This window comes from Brachycentrus maculatus, unplaced genomic scaffold (assembly GCF_059751285.1).
Source record: "Brachycentrus maculatus isolate JH-2025_06_01 unplaced genomic scaffold, ASM5975128v1 h1tg000244l, whole genome shotgun sequence".
NCBI classification, from domain to species: domain Eukaryota; kingdom Metazoa; phylum Arthropoda; class Insecta; order Trichoptera; family Brachycentridae; genus Brachycentrus; species Brachycentrus maculatus.
The window spans coordinates 2,265,434-2,287,020 of record NW_028280995.1 but is presented as its reverse complement, the minus strand read 5'-3'; the positions used below and the strand labels follow the sequence as shown (position 1 = coordinate 2,287,020).

Genomic DNA, 21,587 nt, shown 5'->3' with positions numbered 1-21,587 from the left:
TAGAGTACAATAATTATACAATACATACATACTAAAAATATGAAAATAAAGATATTCTTCACCTGAATAAAGGAGGGAACATTTTGATGTTCCTCATAAAATTTTCACCATTATTTACTAATCAAACTGATATAATTTTAAGTGTTGGAATATCTCTTACCGCACATAGTATTCCGTTTATCCAGCAAAAAATTACAACTTCAGGTTTCTTCAATAGTTATAAAATGTCCCTTTTGCAGCTTATTCTTCTCTTAACTGCATAATTAGAAATACATTTTGAAGTTGTAGTTCTTTAAACTGTATACATTCTTGTAAACTGATGCAAAAACCTTTTAAATAAATTATAGATAGACAGTGATGATTCGTTCCAGGGGCAAGTTCGCTATGTGAAACGCGTTTTCCCATACCAATTAAAAAAATTAATTTGTTCAGTAGCATAAAATATGGTCACGTAACAAAAAAAATTCTCACATTTTTATTTTTATTTTATTTGATTTTTTTTCATGAGTTTTTCTCTCTCTAACCCTAATTCACATTGAATGGTGCATAGGGCACTCTATTGTATATAAATGGTGTTATTTTGTTTAAATACACAAAGGAAAAGTGATTAGCCCTGCGCTCCATGTACTAGTCCAGTATAATAAACAATAAAAATTATATTGAAAAATCTATTTTTATGATAAACGTTGTAGACAAACGCGGACTTGAGTTTACTTACCAAAAAATGTGTCTTAATTTTATATTTAGCTATGAGATATTTATAAAGTAGGTATAAAAAATAACCTCAAAACATTTATTGGCAAAAAACATTCAGTTTCATCGCACAAGTGGAACCGCGTGGAAACGTGCGACCTCGGAGCATTCAAGCAGCAAAATGAAATACGATATAGTCCTCTGTGTGTGAAGCAAGGTTCCTTATGTGAGTAATAGACAAACAGAAAGTTCATTATGCAAAAGATCACCGTAATGGATTGGCGCATGTTTTATCAGAAGTTTAAAACATTCAAAATTGTTTATTTTATTTTTGGTAAATTCTTAAATTAATCATTATTAAAAATACTAAAAATTAAAATGACTTTAAACTTTTTTCAATGTTACAAATATAGTCTTGACAATGACTAATGACATTTTTGAGATGCATGAAATAGCAGAATGTACAAAGTCGAGGACCACCTTGTACATAACTACGTTTTCATTATAATGTAATGTTTTTAATCTATCCTTCTTGAAGCGGAGGATGGCCGTCTAAAAGGAAAATTTATTAGAAAAGTCGTTTCATCCCCCTCTTCAGACCAAGTTTAATTTCCCACATTACACTAATGACCAAAAGCACTAAATGTACGAGATATATCATCAATAATATTATAAGTATAAAGTAAAAATACACAAGTAATATTAAACACATCATTTAAAAAAAAAAGATTGCTGGAATGATTGAGTGTAACGCGTTTCTTCTAATAATTTAGTTTTAATTCTTAGATCTGGAGTCTACCCATAGAGGCGGCACGAGTGGTTTGCCGTACTACTCTAGTGCCCCCGCTACGACGCAAAGAAAATAAAGTGTTAATACTCAATATTTTTAAATATATTTTTATACTTTTCAATATAATCAAACCAGAATCATATAAGTGCAATTAAATAGTAATAAGTCTTGATATTTGATTGAGTTGGCGGTATGCAAATACTTAAAAACTTTCCAGTGCTAAGGGTTAAACAAAATGTGTTCATTTTATATGTAACAAAAGCCTAAGCGTCGTACTACAGCATTAAGTACTTGAAATGGGTCTAAATTAAAAATTAACATATAGATAAATAAAATGTTTATGCATATTGTTATATATAAATATTACATAATTTTCAAGCGATGAGTAAAAAAATTATAGGTAATGTAAAATTTATTAAATTCAAAATCAAATTTCATTACTTGATTCGGCAGTCACTTAGTGGTAAACCCTATCCATTTTTAATTAAAGTTTTGCTTAGTAAATACCACAATTTCTTAAAATCCACTCTGACACGTGTTTCGATGCATTCCGCATCATTTTACGGTGTTTGAAAATGATGCGGAACGCATCAAAACAAGTGTCACAGTAGATTTTAAGAAATAGTGGTACAAATTTACTAAGTAAAACTTTAATTCAAATTCAAATTACTATAAATAATCACAATAGACTTCCACTGAGAAAGTGTGTATATAAATTAACATTAAGACCTTCAATGCTCAATTTCCCCAATAATTTGATCGAGATAATTTGACTTAAATCATAAATTTCGTATTAATGATTATGAAACATCACAACTACTTAGATTTGGCTTAACAGTGAACATTGGTTTAATCCAATGTCACTTTTTTTTAATCAAATAAGGTTGAAACTGAATCTAGACTGAAAAAAGTCAGTGAATAGGAGTACAGTATAATTATATTTGCTTTGAAAGATTCCATATCAAATAATGTAAATAATAACACATTGATTGCCAATTTTGCATATGAAAAAAAACAATAATTTGTTTTAACGAAGTATATACTATAATCGTGGATACCCACCCTACATACAGAGGTGATTAATGACAACACAAGGTTTGCAAGGCTAAGTTTGAAAAGGTTACTTTGCAGGTCAATGTGTTAATATGCGGAAAACATATTATCTACTAGTAAATATGTACATACATAACATATTCAGCAATAAAGTTGCCAGTATTACTATAAAAATCATACATCTATTTTTTTCTGTTTATAATATAATGTATCATTGATGCACACACAACACAAATGTGATAAACATATAAGTAGAACTATGAGCCATATCATTTTATAATTTAAAATTAAGTGAATTCAATATTTGAAGTCATTTTTTTATTATTTGGCTTAATACCTTATTGAGATAATGATAAAATATTATGAATGTACATATCGTTATATTTTTAATTGCATAAAAATATGCAAAGCTTTAATGTAATTTTTTTAGTATTTTTTGGCAAATTTTCTTTAAAAAAACAAATAATATTATGATACAAGCATGTTTAATCAAATATATACTTCAAAATTCTGATTTAATATTCAGCGTAGTATAATATGATAAATTAAATGCGTACATTTTTAATCCATTATAATAAGGCAACTTTGGTTCATACACAAAAAATCTGAGTGGCAAAATGTTTTGTACACTAATTATCATGTATCAAAATTAAAAGAATTCTTTTATACATCTCAGTACATATTAATGTGTGTAAAAAAAGCCTAGTGCAATTTTGTTTTTTCATTTCTACACAAATTTGTTTACACTTTTTTATCTTCTTTGTAGTCTTTTTAGTTTATTACAGGGTAAATTTTAAAATTTGAATATTGATTACCTGCCCGCTAGTAAGTTTTGGAAATTAAACAAAACCGTAACTGAGATGTGAGTGTTTTTTGTTTTTAATTTTAAGATTTAATTTACAAAAAACGATTCTAAAATGATAAGAATTAATGAATTAAATTTATAGCATCAATAATTTAATATTCCATCATTTAAAGTGGTATTACACAAAGTGAACAATGTTCACTTTGTGTAATAAGGAGAGTGTTAAAAAAAAGTATACCAAAATAATTTAAACTATGGTGGATAGATTTCCTTGTATAAAAGCAATTCAGGATATCAACAATTTTTAATTCATTACTCATTATATCTTAATTTTATTTTAAAAATCAACACCTTTGTCCTAGCTTCATTCCGCATACCTCTCTGCGTATGCGCAGAGAAGTAACTAAGTAGGAAGTAAGTACATGCGAGGGATGTAGGAAATTCCAAATTACTGTTACACATTTTTAAACAGATGTTGTTTTTTCTCTCTTTTTTTGCACCATGTTATTTTTAAAACAATTTATACAAGTAAAAAGGGATTTTAATGTTCTTTGAAGTGTAAGATGTAAGATTATATCAGTAAATAATGTGGATTTTATCTTTTACAAAAGAGAAGATTGATTTTCTTCCAACAAATGCAGTACCTTATTCAATTAATATTTTCTCTACATTGTTCATAAATATTTTAATAATAAATAGCACACATATTTTTTAAAAAATCTTCATTATCAATTCTTGAAGCAATAAAATATTAATTTGAATGAAAATGTAAAAAATATACATAAATAAAGATCCATATTGTTTGACTAGCAACTAAACTAAGCTTAAATAAAATTATAAAAGCAATAAGTACATTAAGGACTTTAATATAAATTTGAGACAAAATACAGACTATGTTTTTTTTTATACAGTGGCTGTCGTAGTTGTTAGTCCCACACTAAATTAAGAAATTAAATGTGAACTATCGAAGAAAAAAAATACACCGAACAATACATTTTATTTTATTTATTTAAAAAAAAGAGAAATATTGTGTTTTTATTATTTACACAAATATTTAAATTTCATACTATTTCTGTGAGCCTAAGCGGCTCATTTTTAGAAATAGGTATCAAATTGTGGTAGAGTGGGTTCGAACCGAGAAACTCTGACTTCAGAGTCCGAGACACTAACCACGGGACCACAACCCGACACGACGTTGCTTTACTTGACTATTTCAATAAAAAAATATATGAAATTATCATAGTTCAAAAAATGGGTATGACAAATCATTCATTAATTTATTCGGCAGTTACTTTGGGGTAGTGTTTATCCTTACATTTACTGCCTAGGGGTGGTTTGAAAATAATAAAACTATGTATTTTTCGACACATTTTTTAGTAGACATGTACATAATTTTTTTTCTTAAATTTCATTTTAAAACCTAGGGTGGGTTAATAATAACTATAACAGCTACTGTAAAAATATTTTATACAGATGGACTAAACATGGCTGACTTATATTTGTTTTTAAAGATTATTATCATATCGCTCACTCCTTTTAAGAACGTCATAAATCAAAAATCGGCAATTTTCAGTTGTGCATGTTTTCGGAATGCCCAGAAAATGTACTATATCCCAGCAAAAGCTGCACATCTTTAACTCAATATTTACCCGCTCCAGGGCTGAAAGTGTTGTTTTAGCATTTTGAAGAAAAGGTGTTGTTTAATTATTTTTTGAAATATATTAAATATTTTTCAAATGGAGAAAAAACCTTCAGGTTTTACCTAAAAAGATCTGTTGCACAGTAAAAAGTTCAATAAGTGGCTTGATATTTATTTTTAGTACATTGTATTATATTTTTAAACTTTAAAAATGTTCCCCTGAAAAATCAAGTTTTTTGATTTATGACGTTCTTGAAAGGAGTGAGCGATATATTACATATATTTTAAAGTTTAAATACAAATTAGTCAACTATATTAGAATAATGATTGCTAAAACACCAATATTCTTTACATAAGCTGCCTTTATACGTATCAACTGATTCTCATTACATTCAGTAAATCACCTCAAAATAAACAAACCCATGATCTGGAAAAAAATATACATACTTTGGAGCGTTCCTTGAATCATTTGAAAGAATATTATATTTAGTATATACTTTTTCCATATCATACCAATATGTATTCATTATGAGTATATTTACTTAAACAAAATGGTCATTACACAACTGGCATTTACAATGTTTTGGCAAGAAAGAGTTAATATATCGCTCACTCCTTTCAAGAACGTCATAAATCAAAAATCGTCAATTTTCAGTTGTGCATGTTTTCAGAATGCCCAGAAAATGTACTATATCCCAGCAAAAGAGGCATATTTTTAACTTGATATTTACCCGCTACAGGGCAGAAAGTGTTGTTTTTGCATTTTGAAGAAAGGGTATTGTTTAATTATTTTTTTAAATATACTAAATATTTTTCAAATGTAGAAAAAACCTTCAGGTTTTACCTAAAAACTTCTGCTGCACAGTAAAAAGTTCAGTAAGTGGCTTGATATTTATTTTTAATACATTGTATTATATTTTTAAACTTTAAAAACGTTCTCCTGAAAAATCAAGTATTTTGATTTATGACGTTCTTGAAAGGAGTGAGCGATATGCTTTAAGGTAGGATTGGTGTTGGGAATGTAAATTCATAGGCAAAAGAGTGAGCATCTGAAGTTGTACAAATATAACAGGAATGCATGCATTGTCAAAAGATGTGTGCATATTGTTGGCAAAGCATGTAGTACGTTTTATAAGTTGTGTACACCTTGCCTATGGTCTTACATATGATTTAAATTTAAAAATAAAACATTTGAATTAGACCACTTTTTTGAGTTTATTACTTACTGTAAATGTGACCAGTTTCGAGAATTACAGATTCTTATTAACAGGTGAAAATACAAACTATTTGTATTTTCCACTAATAATGAGAACATCTGTAGTTCTTGAAACTAATCATTAACTTAAAAAAAAATGGTCTCATAAAAGTGTTTTATCTTTATATTTAAATCATCATGTTATTCTACAAATATATGCCAAATCAATCAATACTACAAGTCTTGCATACGATTTATGCCATGTGATAATGCTCAAATCACTCTTCACGAGGAAAAGTGCTGACGCAGCTATTATGTATTAAATAAAGGACATTTTAACAATCACCGGTTCATTTAGCCCGCCCTGTGTGAGTTTGGCATAAGCAGTATCGCATTGTGAGATCAGAGGGGCAGGCTGGGGACCTCTCCGATCTCGGAGATGCTGTCCTCCTCGCAGGTGTAGTTGATGACAAATTTGAGGAATACGGGGGTCGGGGCGGGGGCGGTCGGGGGCCGCGCGAGCAGCATGACCTGCGTCACGGCGGCTGGCGGCAGGAAGGGACTGAACGCCGGGAAGCTGTCGCCGGACGGAGCCAAAAGGCGGACCTTGCAACCCTAATCAGAATAAAAAAAGTGAGTAATCATCTGAAAATAAAGCGGTGATTGTAACACTAAATATACCAGTATGCAGATTTTGTATGGAGGATAACGAAATGCCAATCCACATTCTCTAAAATTGTGACGCACTCGCTCACAAATGAAGTCACATCCTTGGAGGACCTCTACTGGACTCCGAGAAGGTGAAGCTCCTACCACCAAGACAGGTCGTGAGTTACATGACTCATGTAGGTCTTGGCAGTGAGCTGTAATACAGAGGGAGGTCACAATAGACCTGATATGGTCGCAGTGATATAAGGGATGCAAATTCCTTGACCCCAAAAAAAAACACTAAATATTTTACGTATAATACGACCAATATGTATCAGAAATTTTTAAACATTTTAGCTGTCAGGAAGTTATTAATATTAAGACATTGTTTGAGGGAAACGTCTAAAAGTGTCTTTTATATACTGTTGGTAGAGAGCGGGATACGCTTATCAGCGTTCTATTAGCTTACTTTTGGTAGAGCGCGAAATGCCAAAAAACATTATACGGATCGAAATTGGGTTTGCGGTTACTTGTGATTAGTATACGACCCTAATTAAGATACTAATTAGGGTCGGGGTTGGTGAAAAAATCGCTCGACAACAAAGTGTTAATGGTAACCGACATGCCACAATATTTTTTTACATGATACGAAATGCGAGATAATCTTTAGAAAAATGTGTTTGTTAGCAATACCATTTTCACAACATTCTTTTCCCCAATTTATAAACAGTGCAACGCCCTTGAGGTAATATTTTACAAAAATGACGCTATGTAAATTATCCAAATTTATTATTATACATACAATTTGAACTCAATGAAACTCAAAGGGAATACACACACATAAAAAAAAGTGTCAATTAAATTATAAATAAAACACTTGTTTTTTACCACCTGAGTATTATATTTATTTTTAACGACTAGTTTTGGAAGCTACAGATGATTCCATCTACGGGTTTGAATATAAAATTTATTTATACCATTGAATATAAACTTTATTTTACCAGTTTATATTCAAACCCGTAGCATGGAAGCATCTGTAGTTTCCGAAACTAGCTGTTAAAAATAATTATAAAACTCAAGTGGTAAAAAACAAGTGTTTTATTTACTGTCTTAACAACAAAGTTAATGCCGAAACAATAAACAACTGAAAGTGTCGATGTTGTAAAAATAATGAATAAAGGTAATAATACGTACCTTTGGAACCACGGCGTGAAATTTAAAGTCTTGAATGGGGTGAGGGTTGCGACTCGTTGTAGAGATGACGATGACAGACACGTCCTCCCGAGGTTTGTTTTTAGTAAAGTGTAGCATGACCGTAATACTGTTCTCCTCTTCAAACGCGGTCAGCGGAGGAATGTCTCCGGGAGTTATAGAATCTAAACTTATATTTATATCTGTCAACGGTTTCACTTCACTCGTCTGATTGGATTGTTTGGCTTCTGATTTGAGTGGGGTGCTTTCATCGCTAGACATTTTGGGCGATTCCGGCCCATCTTGGGCTGGCGATTTCTCTTGTTTGGTATCTTCATTACGATTAGATTCTAAACTTAACTTTATGGAATGTTGCGGTACGTGATTGTTCTTAGAAGCTTTAATTTCGTTCAAATATTCTAGCAAAGATATTTCGGCATCTTCTTCGTGGGTTTTGTTTTTGGCTCCGATTAAAGAATCGTCCGATGAAATATCCACCATTAAATCGTCGTTATTTGAATGCGGTATTTTGTTCTTGCTTTCCGCATTCAATGTTTTCGATATTAAAAAGTCGAGGTCGAGCAAACTGCTCTGTCCCGATTGCTTATTGTCTACGTGACTTTTGTGGTCAACTTCTTGCGGTGATTCATTTCTTGCGGGTTGAGGAATTTTACTGAGCAAGTTCATTGGCACCCTATCTGACTGTTTACTGAAAAATCAAAATAAAATATCATTTTAGTGGTGAGATTTTTTCTTATATGTGTGCTAAAATTGCTGAAGAATTTTTTGCAAAAACGGTCCTTTTATTAGGTGTGTACAAAATCTACAATATTTTTCTGAAATATTGACCGACTTTAGAAATTTTTCTGCTGTTGGTTAAACATATCAAACTAATTTGAAAAAAAAAGCTGACAAATTATTATGAATGAAAATTTTCTGAAAGTCGTGTGAAATTGGCTCGTCCTTAGATTTTTCACTATGGATGCACATCCTCCGATTGATAAACATTATATTTTCATTATCACGACTACTTTGAGTATAAGAAACATTGTTGTGCACTTTCGATATCACTATTGGATGCATTCAACATTTTAATTGCGAAAATAATAGGTCTCTACAACAAATGTATTTCTATTTTTCACTAAAAAAAAGTTAAATTTGTTTATTTGTAAATATTATTCACAAATCGGAACTATAGAAGTGCGCATTCTGCGACACAACCTCACGACTCAACCGCCAAAATACACTGGCATCATCATTGATATATCGATGGGCCACACTTTTAGCAAAGTATACCAAAGTCGATATATTGATTCTCGGCACTCTAACAGTTAATAATTTTTATACATAGAAATTAGACACAAAGTCATTTTATATAAAATATAATTAACTGGATGTACATACTTATTGAATTGTCCTCCCATTTTGAAGGAAGGAGGGAGGGAGTCCTTCAAGAGATCAGCTCCAAGTGCATCTAAGTCTGCTAAACCCTTATTAACAGGTGGTACAGTGGGTTTAATACTCGTTTCAGGCTTTTCTGCAAACCAAACACGTTTGTAAATATTATATAATAAAATAAAACCCTAATCCGCACCCCAATGGTGCATAGGGCACTGTGTCATATAAACGCAGTATTATCTTGATCGTTTGCACATGAAGGAAAGGTGATCAACCCTCCGCTTCCGGTACCAGTCCATGGTAATATTGAATAAATATTACAGTGAAAAAATCGCTTATATTTATTTTACCCCCCTTGGGAATCGAATCCGGGACCTCCAGAACGGTAGCCGAGCGCGCTGACCATTACACTACGGAGGCGGACATTGTAAATATTACTTTAAAAAAAACACATGTTCCGATTTAAACCATACATATTTATAGAATTACGTTTATAATGCCATCTATCTTAGAATAACGAAAGCTACAGAGTGAATTTGACACACTTTAAAAAAAAATTGAAAAGGAATGTAGATGGCGTAAGTTCTTTTAAAACAAGCAACAACAACAAAAAAATTGGTACAAAACTGTTACATATACTACTTGTAACATGTTCGTTTGAAAAATTGTTGACAAAAAATTTAAATAAATTAAAGGATAAGTTACTATACAAATTAGAAACCCAATTTTTTTTAAAAAGAGTTTTACATTTTTTTAGGGGAATATAATAAAGTGCAATAAAACCTATCAAATGATGCGCTTCACACATTCATTTAACAATGCATTATCTATGCTAATCTGTTTAAATTAGATTTAAGCAAGTGGTGTGGCAAATATGAAAATTAAGTGCAAAAGAGAAAATCAATAAAACAAAAAATAATTGTAAATTTACCTTGAACGAGTGAAGTAACGCTGACAGGTTTCAAAACGGGAGCGTTGCTTAGTTCTGGTTCACTTTTGGCTATGTTTACATTTGAAAATATGTCATCCAGCTCTTCCATGTTACTCTGCCCACTTCCGCCGGAAACGTCGGGCAGGTCTTCCCGAGAACCAGGCAAGGGTGTTGCCAGGTCCAACAAAGAATTGCCATCGCCGTTTAGAAGAATGGATCCCGGTTGGCAATTAGGTTTTGGGGCGTTATTAACCGACTCCAAGGACTTTCCTTGCAAAATGATTGCCGTGTACTTCTCAAATACTTGTCCCAATTCATCGCTCGCTTCGAGGACTTCACCTAAAATATTTTTTCCGATGTATAATTTAAAACGAAAAATGAGTGTTGGAATTGAAAAATTTCTTGGTGGAAATTCAATGTAACTTAGATAAGATAAATTAAATAACAGGTCAATACTTCTATCTGCTTAGTTTTACTGGCTCATATTCACAGTATTTTGAGTGTGTTCAAATTTTTGTTCACAAATTCTGGATTTGCTCCATTTGGGAGTTATTTATACCAAGATTTTTCGATTGATATTTCAAACATAGATTACGGAAGCTTGGGCATTTACAGGGTTTACGACCCGTCATTGACTGGTTTAAGTGACCACTTTATACACTGTGTAACATTCAGTACTCTACTCATAATTGACAACTGTGTGTTTGTCGATCAAGGGTAGAATGGTGAATGTTACACGGTGTATAAAGTGACCACTTGGACCATCCGATAATAGGTTAGCCCTGTAAATACCTAGAATTCCATATTTTTCTTCATCTATGTTTAAGATATAAATAAAAAAAATCTTGGCTAATATTTTACTACATTTAATATAGTTTTATTATAAAATAAATGATCAATGAATATATATGCCCTTCAATTGTATCTAATATAAGTAAATTTCTAAATATTTGCATTATAAAATTATCATCAGTACTAACATTTAATTGGAAAAACTCTAGTTATTAAAAAAAAATACTTTAAAAATATGTATAAATTTCTTTTAAAAAATTAATAATGTTGAAACACATTTTATATCATTTGAGTATTCATATTTCTCTGTCTGTGATCAGTAGAACAATTTTTAAAATACTAAAAGACTGATGTCGCCAGAGCGTGAAAAACTAATTATAGGTCAGCAAAATCAAGTGGAATTAAGTACTTATTTGTTATTTCATTTATTTATTAAAATGTAGAGATAAGCGTTATAGTAATACACTGTGTGACTAACCGCCGGAGAGTGCGAAGGAATTCTTTTATTACTAAATTAAAAAGATATGTAAATATAATAAAATTGTAGTTATATTATTAGATACCGTGAGAGTTGTAAGCAAATGGATTTTTTATTAATTCAACGATACAGCTTGAAGCTGAATAGTGTAATAGGTTTGCGCTAAAATTATTTTATTTAAAATTGAAAGCAGGGTTTGAAGCAAAAGCGTAGTAATTCAGTAATAAAAAGCATTCCCATTTTGAAGATCTATATATAGGTTGACCAAAAATATTTTAAAAAACTTTGCTTTGTTGCGGATTACCTTCTACTCATAATCTACTAGCTGACTAAAAATGATTTTAAAAGTAAGTTACCTAGTCAAAATATAACTCATTTGAAAAAAAAACTTATTTGCTAAAACTGATTTATTTCACTGGCAACACCAATGCTAAAAGTCAAATTCTGATTACTGTCAAAATTTTCATGCAAGTATTTAATTGATTTATTTGAAGCGTGAGGTATCTGACGCAGAAAAGGTCAGAACGATTGGATAAACTAATCCAATAAAATCACTGACTCAGCTACTGACATAAAAGATGCCTGATCTTAAATTCATTTCAATGCCACGTTTAAAAAAAAAGTGAAACAAACCCCCAGAATTTTTTTTCAAATTTTTTTGGTCAAGATTTACCGACTTAATTTGTATCGTACAAAAATATGTTTCCTACAGATTAGATTAAGACTCAACTGTCAAACTACTTGAATATACAGTCACAATGAATTTAAATTATTTAATGGAGATTTTTAAAACTGTTGATTTTGAGTTGTTTATATTATGAACATAATCACAAATAACCAAATAAACAATTTTTATTTTATAAATCTTAGTAATATAATAATTAAAGAAAACACTTTGTTTTTTACCACTTGAGTTTTTATTAAAGACTACATGTTTCAGAAGTTAAACTTCCATCATTCAGGTCTGTATAATAACTAAAATATAAAATATAAAATTTTTCTATAAATAAGGAGAGGGGAAAGTAAGGGGAAGGGGTTAGTCAAGGAACGGAGTTTGAAAACAAAGGAAAAATTGAAAGCAATGGCGAAGAATTTTGAAACAATATATTATTTAATAAATTATTATTAGAATTCAGGTTTTTTTGTATTTCTAAATTTTCAAGATAATTCATAATTTGGCCTTTATATGGAACAAGGTGTAATAATTTTAATTTATTTAGTTTATCTTGACTAACCCCTTCCCCTTACTTTCCCCTCTCCTTATTTATAGAAAAATTTTATATTTTATATTTTAGTTATTATACAGACCTGAATGATGGAAGTTTAACTTCTGAAACATGTAGTCTTTAATAAAAACTCAAGTGGTAAAAAACAAAGTGTTTTCTTTAATTATTATAACATGTCTTACCACAAAGTTAATGCCGAAACAATAAATAAAATCTTAGTAATATATATTTTATAGCTTTTTAAAAGAATGTAATTTTATACATGCAACACAATTATGGTAATGATGATTTGATAAAATGCTCTGATATTTATTTCAAATTACAATACATATTGTTAACTAAAAGTGTAACCTTACCAAGCCTTCATAGAATGGGGACTTGGCACTTTTTGTTTGTAGCTGACGATATTACATATATTATACTTAATATTAAGTTATGTATACAATACAGTAAAACCTCCTATGACGTTGAGATAGGTTCCGCATTTTCAGAGGGAATGTTATAAGAGGTTAATTTTTTAAATCGTACTTTTACATTTTGACCAGCGGAAGAGACTGAAATGAGTCATTAAAAATTAAAATACAATTTAACCTTCCCCTCCCGGCGATATGTATTTACTACTACTTGACTTTAAAAATGAGAATATCAATATAATATTATAATAGATACGGGCTCAGAATTTTTGTGTTCCTCCGTAATACTTTTACGTGTTACATAAAAGTAAATTTGCAACAACGGAAATAAATAAATTATAAAAAATCGGGGATAGCATCACTAAAGCACAAACGTTTCTCAGAGTATGCGTGCGTGTTGCACTTTACGTACACGCGCACGCGGCTTCATACTGTTTTGAAGATCTCATTTTAGTTGGGCACAAGTCGTCGTTCAGGGTAGACGTGCCGCTACGCTAGATATGGCGGCTATTTGCAAAGTATTTTTTTTCTCTTTTTAAGGTACTTTACCAGAGCTAACATTACAAAATTGATACATTTTGATGATTTCAACCTCAACTTTGCTCAATAAAAGTAACATTTAGGAATAATTACATTTTCATATGGCGTACAAAATACATATCACCAGTGCACGCGGAAGTTTTTGGCACCGTAAGGGAAGGGTTAAAAACATAAACCCTCTACAACGTTCCCATTGATAAACGCGGTACCTATCTCAGCGTTATAGGAGGGTTTACTGTACTTTAATCAAAGAATACGTTTTATTCATAAAATTGTAGGTGTCTATTTAATATTGTTAAATACATGCCACTTTAAATATGATAAGTAGGGAAATAAGTTGTAATGTCGGTGGCCAACGGGTACAATTCATGCAGTTTAGTTTTGAGTTACTAACCAAACTGCCTCGCAAGAAACCAAAATTTTGGTAGATTATTTGTTCCTGACATTCCTTTCGTAAGATCTGCAGAGTTTATTAAAATCTCATTATTATTACATTCCGACTCACATGGTAACAAAATTCAACATTCAAAATAACAAATTCACAAAAATTATGAGGAGAATGGGCATCAGAAAGTAATATCGCAGTTGTTAAAATTACGCAGCAAAAAATGTTATTTATTGTAACTGCAGACAGTTGGTAGAATTCCATATTAAATTGTTGGGTAATATATCCAAAATTAAACAAGGTTTATTGGATTGAATTCTACATTTATTTATGTATATGTTAATACGTGACGCTTTTTATCTTATTAGTGTTTGATAATGTCTTAATAAGACAAAACGCGTCACATATTAACATATGCATAAATAAATATAGAATTCAATCCAATAAACCTTGTTTAATTTTGGATATATTAATTACCCAACAAAAAATGTTATCTAAAATTAGTGCATATTTAATTGTTATTTTATTTATTATTATTATTTACTTGATGTTAGTCTGTTCACCTCTAGAATGGGATAAAATAAAATTCTATCAGGGTTATTTTGTGCAGAGGACAGACTATGTATCGCTGGTTAAATGCCAAAGGGCCACAATGCAAAAAAAAATCTCTTTATTCCAAAAATGCTATCTAAATCATCAACATTTTCATATTCGAAAAAGACACCCATGATTCTAGCGTTAGAAATGTCCATTTCATTCAGAATCATAGGTGTCATTCGATGTTTTTTTTTCATTTTCGAAAAATTTCGAATAAAGATTTTTTTGCGTTGTGGCCCTTTGGCATTTAACCAGCGATATATATTTTTATTTTACATAATTAGCAGAATTAATATTAGGCTAAGTTTTATTTACATTTTTTATTGCTTCTGTTTTGTTTCTATCAACTGTACAACTTTTTAATTATGTAAACTTTTTAAATAAAAAATAAAAGAACCCGATATTTTAGTTCTATTTTTATGAAAAAAAAACCTGAGCATTACGTGGTTAAAAACTCCGCAGGTTTCGTTAATTAGTTTCTCTTACCCAATAATAATATTGGCCTGACACTCTAGCATAAGGTTTAATAATATTTTCTGAATTGAAAACATGATTTAGAATTAATAGTTCTAACCAATTATGTATTTAGTCTTGATTCTCGGTAAAAAGAAATATGCTCGCGATATGTGAAATTATCGATTAAAATCTTTTGAGTGATTATGTACGTCACTAATTTTCACGCTTAAAATAAGTGAAGCATAGTTTGTCCTACAATTTTAATGTTTTGAACTACAATGTTGCCATTCATATCTATGTAAATAAATATGTATTAAAATCAAACACTGATTTTTAGAGTCTAAGAGTACTAAATTGTATTTAATTATTAAAAACAATTTGTGACAATTATTTCGCCTTGTTATGGCATTTTAAAACTAATGTGAAGATTAAGGGTCCCTATATAGCTATACAATTCCAGGTGCTTAAATAATATATAGTTATTACATGCGCAGTAATAATTTATGGGAGAAAACAATAGTTATTAAAACAATGTAATTTTAAAAAATCGGGCGTGGAAACACATGCAGCCATGACCGCGGCTGAACAGATTCTGGTTTGAACGCTTGAGATCTCAGCCTTAAACTACTCAATTGAATAAACAATCAATAACTGAGTTAACTGGATGACTTACTTAGCATTTCTTCATTCTGTTGAGTTTCGGCGGCCAGCTTGAAGACGGTGGGTCGCAGACGGTTGCAGGCGCCGTAGAGCTCCCTGATGAGTTCCAGATCCTCCGGAGAGCTGACCCCGGGCTTGTACTGGTCCAGCATCTCGTCCAGGAGTCGCGCGTTGTTGTGCACCGTCTGCAGCTCCGTTATACGGCGCGACACCGCCTCCACGCGGCGCTCATCCTGACGGACCAAACAAACATCGCTCATCTCAGAATTCTAATAAATACCAAAATGCATGTGTTGTGAATGCCATTATTTATACAGTAATTTGCCATTATTGGCGGAAGACATTTCTTTCAATATTACATTGATGTTAATGAAATATTGTGAACTCACATAATATATTTTTTTCTAAATCCTTGTAATAATTTTTTTTATTTAAACATTTCCAATAACCCGTAAACTTTATAATTACGTTACAGAGAAGGGTGTCACTAGCCAGAGTAAAATCTCAATATTAGAGATTTTTCTAGAATTTCATTGATTCGGCAGTCGCTTTTCAAACACCGGTTGAAAATTTTTAGAAAATTTCCCAAATAAAACTTCAATTAAAAAAAAAAAAATCTACAAATTCAGTGTGAAAAGATTTGAATACACTTAAAATAATGTAAATAACTCGACACTAATTCAATGAGAAAACATTGCACATATATATTTTTAATGAAAAATAAAAATTGGAAATAAGGTGAACAAATCTTGATCACTACTAACCTCCCTGACCATTGTCTTGATCAACCTGTTGGCCGCTTGTAGGTCATCGGGGTTTTTACTCTGCAAAAGTTTCTGCAGCATTCTGGATCTTTCCTCATCTTCGAAGATCCCGTCTTTATTTCTAGGTCTGGGCACCGGGGGAGGAACATCCTCCTGAGGGGGCGGGGCTTGCGGCGGCGGAGCGTCCTTCGCGACTCCTTGCTTCTTCAGCATCTCCTGAGGACACTGGGTTAGCGTCGTAACATCCTTCACGACGCCTTGCTTTTTCAACATCTCATAGGCGTCTCTGATTTTGACCTCTCGTGGGAATTCAAGTGTCCAGCCGTGCATTAGACTCAAGACCTGATGAAAATGCAACAAACACATTAGTATAACACACTTCAGACGGGGAAGGTATTTCTACCCGTTCGGTCGATTGATGCTTGAGTGTGGGAAGAGTATTTTTACCTTCTGCGCCGACCTTATTTCAAAGGCAGAAAAGAAGGAATTATCCAATGTTGTTGTATGAATATAATATACCAATTAACAAAGGTTAAAATCTTAACTGTATGAATTATTAAATCCCGTCGGCAGCGGTCCGCAGTCGTAAAAAATACACATCTGAAATGTATTAACTTACATAACTGATACACATTATTTAATTATCGAGTTCAAAATAAATAGCGTGCTAGGCTACCATATTGGAGTTCCCGGGTTCAATTCCCAAGAGGGTCAAAATATATATGAATGAGTTTTCAGTCTAATATTTATTTAATATGACCCTGGACTGGTACCTGAAGCGGAAGGGTGATCACCCTTCCTTTATGTATTTAATCAAGTTAACACTGCTTCTCTACGATGCAGTGCCCTATGCACCATTGGGTGCAGATAAGGGTTAGAAGAAAGAGCTAAGTGCATGGCTATGCACAGCTATTTTATGCATTTTTTGCCATATTGCATTTTATGCTCTTTTGCATTTCATGCTATTTTACATTTTATGCTATTTTGCATTTTATTCTATTTTATGCAGACTATTGCACAGCTATACAAAAGCGATTTTACGCGGTCACTCGGTACCTTTTGTCTGACGGCAGGCGCAGTTTTGCTGCCGTAGTACTTTGGGGAGACCAGCTTGATCATCTCGTTGAGGAAGCGGAACTTGTCGACCTCCGCGCGGAAGGAGGCGTCGCAGCGCTTCATGCAGCAGTCCAGCACCTGCAGGGCGAGCAGCGCCTCGGCCGGGTGCGGGGAGCGCATGCGCGAGGCGATGACGCGCGTGGCCACGTACGCGCCGTTGGGCGAGTCCGACAGCACGGAGCAGAAGGCCTCCAGGGCGGCGGGGTCCGGCCTGTCCAGGCTGGCATGTGTGGCTCTGTCTAAAATACAATATGTTTTTAAACCTCAATGCAAAGCTGAGATAAGCACTATCGATAAAATTTAGAAAGGTGTTATTTTTGACATCTCAACATAGATGAAGAAGAATATAAAATTCTGGGCATTTATAGGGCTTTCGACCATCATAGGGTGGTTTACGACCGTCGTAGGCAAAACCAGCCTATGACAGTTGTAAGCCATGTAAATGCCCAGACTTCCATATTCTTCTATGTTGAGATGTCAAAAATAATTCCTAATTGGAGGTAATCCATATTTCTGAACAAGTATTTGGACACACTCAAAATGTTGTACGAAAAGTGTATTGACATGGTTTGGACATGTAGAACAAATGAGTGAGGAAAGAATGGTTAAACAAATTTAAGAGGCTAATGTAGTTGGAAAAAGGAGCAGAGGAAAACCGAGAAAAAACTTGGCACAATCAGGGTTGTTAAATACTTTAAAGCGGTCAGGTTAGGAGTCAAAATAATCGGCTGGCATGTGTGAGGAGATGCATGAACGTGGAAGAGGCAAAGAATGTTTGCAAAGACAGAGTGGTGTGGCGTTCTATTCGCCTTCGGGGAAATGGCGTGATGGTCACTTAGTAATTTTTTTAAAAACCTCTCGCAGACTGTGACCGATCACCTTGCCTTTGTGTATTTAGCAATGAAGTTAACACCGTTGGCATCTCAACGAAGGTGAAGAAGAATATGGAAATCTGGTTATTTACAGAGCTTTTTTTACTATTATTATTAAGAGGTCAAGGGGTCTTGCATCCCTTGTGTCACTGCGACCATATTAGATGAGAAATATATTTTATATTCTGTAACGACAGACTCGACTTGTCCGCCTCCGTAGTGTAATGGTCAGCACGTTCGGCTACCGTTCTGGAGGTCCCGGGTTCGATTCCCAAGGGGGGTAAAATAAATATAAGTGATTTTTTCACTGTCATGTTTATTCAATATTACCCTGGACTGGTACCTGAAGCGGAGGGCTGATCACCTTTCCTTCATGTGTAAACGATCAAGATAACACTGCGTTTATATGACGCAGTGCCCTATGCACCATTGGGGTGCGGATAAGGGTTTTATTATATTATTATTTATTAACGACAGACTCAATCTGAAACTTCGGCATAGAATGGTTACGTGTTATGTCTGATCAGTATTTCTATACGGAGTTGAATCGTGGACCCTCGTCAGCACTATGAACCGCATTCCAAATGTGGCTACATTGTAGAATGCTACGCATTCCACGGACCGATATGGTGAGCAATGAAAATGTGCTCCAAAGAGCAAGAGCAGGGAGACAGTTGCTGACTGATATCAAGGTCCGGAAGATGTCCTATCTGGGGCACGTGCTTAGAGCAGAGAAGTAAAAGCTCTTGCAGCTATCATAAAAGGACAAATAGAGGGTCGACGAGGTGTGGGCAGAAGACAGATCTCCTGGTTCCTCTCTCTGTGTCATAGCTCACTCTCAAGACCTATGTGAGTCATGTAACTCACGACCTGTTTTGGTGGTAGGAGCTTCACCTTCTCAGAGTCCAGTAGTGGTCCTCCGAGGATATTTACAGGGCTTACGATCTGTCATTTGAGACCTGTTATAGATGCTGCCAAGAACTCACATAGAGCTCACTCCTTTCAACAACAACAACAATCAAAAAACTTGATTTTTTAGTAGATCGTTTTTAAAATTTATTAAAATTAAATATCAAGGCACTTATTGAACTTTTTATTGTGCAACAGATCTTTTTAGGTAAAACCTGATGTTTTTTCTCCATATATATTTAATATTTAGAATTTAAAAAAAAAATATTTAGAATTTAAAAAAAAAATATTTAGAATTTAAAAAAAAAATAATTGAACAATACCTTTTCTTCAAAATGCAAAAACAACACTTTCTGCCCTGTAGCGGGTAAATATTAAGTTAAAAATATGCCGCTTTTGCTGGGATATAGTACATTTTCTGGGCATTCCGAAAACATGCACAACTGAAAATTGATGATTTTTGATATATGACGTTGTTGAAAGGAGTGAGCGATATGTGTTCCATATTTTAAATGATAAAAAATTAGTGCTTGAAACAAGCACAAAAATGGGCACGTTTACATGCTAATTTTGTATAGCCGGCCTGACGAGCATGGTATTGAAAAGTCAGAGAACCGGTGAATGATATGATAGTAAATTAATTTAAAAGATAAAATATATCATTTTGGAAATATTATGGTGTTTTTCCGCACTTAGAATCAGATATAATTTATCCGGAAATATTTGTACTGTGCCTATACATCATTAGGTGTAGAAAAGTGATATATTGTACTAGCATATTAGTACATACATGGCAGATAGCGCTACAGCAAATAAATATGTTAAACTCGAAAGTTTTTTAAATAACACGTCCTCAAATAAAAGGTCCTATGGTTCTTTCTAGGTCATTTAATTAGTCAAGAATCAAATTGGAAATATTTTGTTTATTTTATATAGTTAAAATTCCTTATAGAATTTACTTCATCAAAAATGTGTTATACTTTTTTGAAATAAACATTACATATTGGAACTCTACATATTCATCGCTTGACATTTTATTGTGTATGCGGTAAAAACAGTTGTTATGAACATTGAAGTTTCGTGGGTTGGGCTCGAGAAGATGAATACTTGACAGTACGGTAAGAAAAGGAATAGCAATGGATGCTCGTACAAAAAATACTAACATATAACAAAAAATATTATTTCATAATGATTATTTATTTAACTATTTATTACTTACGAATTAAAGCATCAAGACTTGTAATGACAACCTCCATGTTTTCAAATCAGCTGTGTCGGGTAGGTGTTGCCAGAAGAAGATATTTGAAAAATTGTATGCGATGGGTAATAAATGTACTAGGAAGAAACTGTTTCCGAACTATATAAATTAGTTATCTGTGCTCCAAACCCGTAATTCAATCATGTAGGTATTCATACATTTAAAAAAAAATCTTTTATTTACTAACTTTTCACATATTATTCTTAACCGCATTGACTACTCTACTGTATACTATTTTTCTCGCTTGCAACACTATTTACTATTTTCAATTTTAGACGGAATTGTGGTTGTCAAATTTTATTCCTATTTCACATTCAGTATTTACTACATAATCTGTGTGTCCGTTTTAATATCGCCGCAAATATGTATTTCACTCGATTTTCATCGATTCTGCGAAAATCGAAGCCATTAGCTTCTGCGACGGACACATCTGCTCATACGGTTATATCCAGGAACGCGACCACTACACCTACGGGAGCTATTCTTCCAGATCCAGAGCGTACTCCTTTCGGTTTACTAGGTCTAGTTTGTGCTATAGTGCCTGGTCTTTTATTGGGAGCCGGGATAAGTAGGAATATTGCTAATTTCTTGGAAGAAAATGAATTATTTGTACCATCAGATGACGACGATGATGATGACTGAGATTCAACGTTTACCACTGGTAGGATTTTTGTAATATTCTCAGTTTATAGTATGCATAAATATAGTCAAGGTTGACAGCATTTGTATAGCTGAAGGTTCCGATATTATTTTAGTTCACGTTTTCTGTACTTATATT

At 32.7% G+C, this 21,587-nt stretch overlaps 2 protein-coding genes across 2 annotated transcripts in view; one reads left to right on the top strand and one right to left on the bottom strand.

Annotated features, from left to right (window-relative positions):
* Positions 1 to 5,742: 5,742 nt before the first annotated feature.
* Gga (ADP-ribosylation factor-binding protein Gga) lies at positions 5,743 to 20,827 on the bottom strand. Its single transcript, XM_088265295.1, has 8 exons — positions 20,771 to 20,827; positions 17,711 to 18,009; positions 16,655 to 16,996; positions 15,904 to 16,123; positions 10,344 to 10,682; positions 9,419 to 9,551; positions 8,018 to 8,723; positions 5,743 to 6,790 (listed from the first exon to the last, which is right to left on the bottom strand). The coding sequence occupies exons 1-8, from the start codon at positions 20,805 to 20,807 to the stop codon at positions 6,578 to 6,580; spliced, it is 2,289 nt and encodes a 762-aa protein (XP_088121421.1). The 5' UTR covers positions 20,808 to 20,827; the 3' UTR covers positions 5,743 to 6,577.
* Positions 20,828 to 21,060: 233 nt separating this feature from the next.
* Positions 21,061 to 21,587, top strand: part of LOC148306317 (essential MCU regulator, mitochondrial-like) — a 3,545-nt gene continuing 3,018 nt past the window's right edge. Inside the window, exon 1 of the mRNA XM_088265249.1 lies at positions 21,061 to 21,470. Coding sequence (XP_088121375.1) covers positions 21,173 to 21,451 — 279 coding nt within the window. The 5' untranslated portion in view covers positions 21,061 to 21,172 and the 3' untranslated portion in view covers positions 21,452 to 21,470. The remainder of the gene's footprint in view (positions 21,471 to 21,587) is intronic.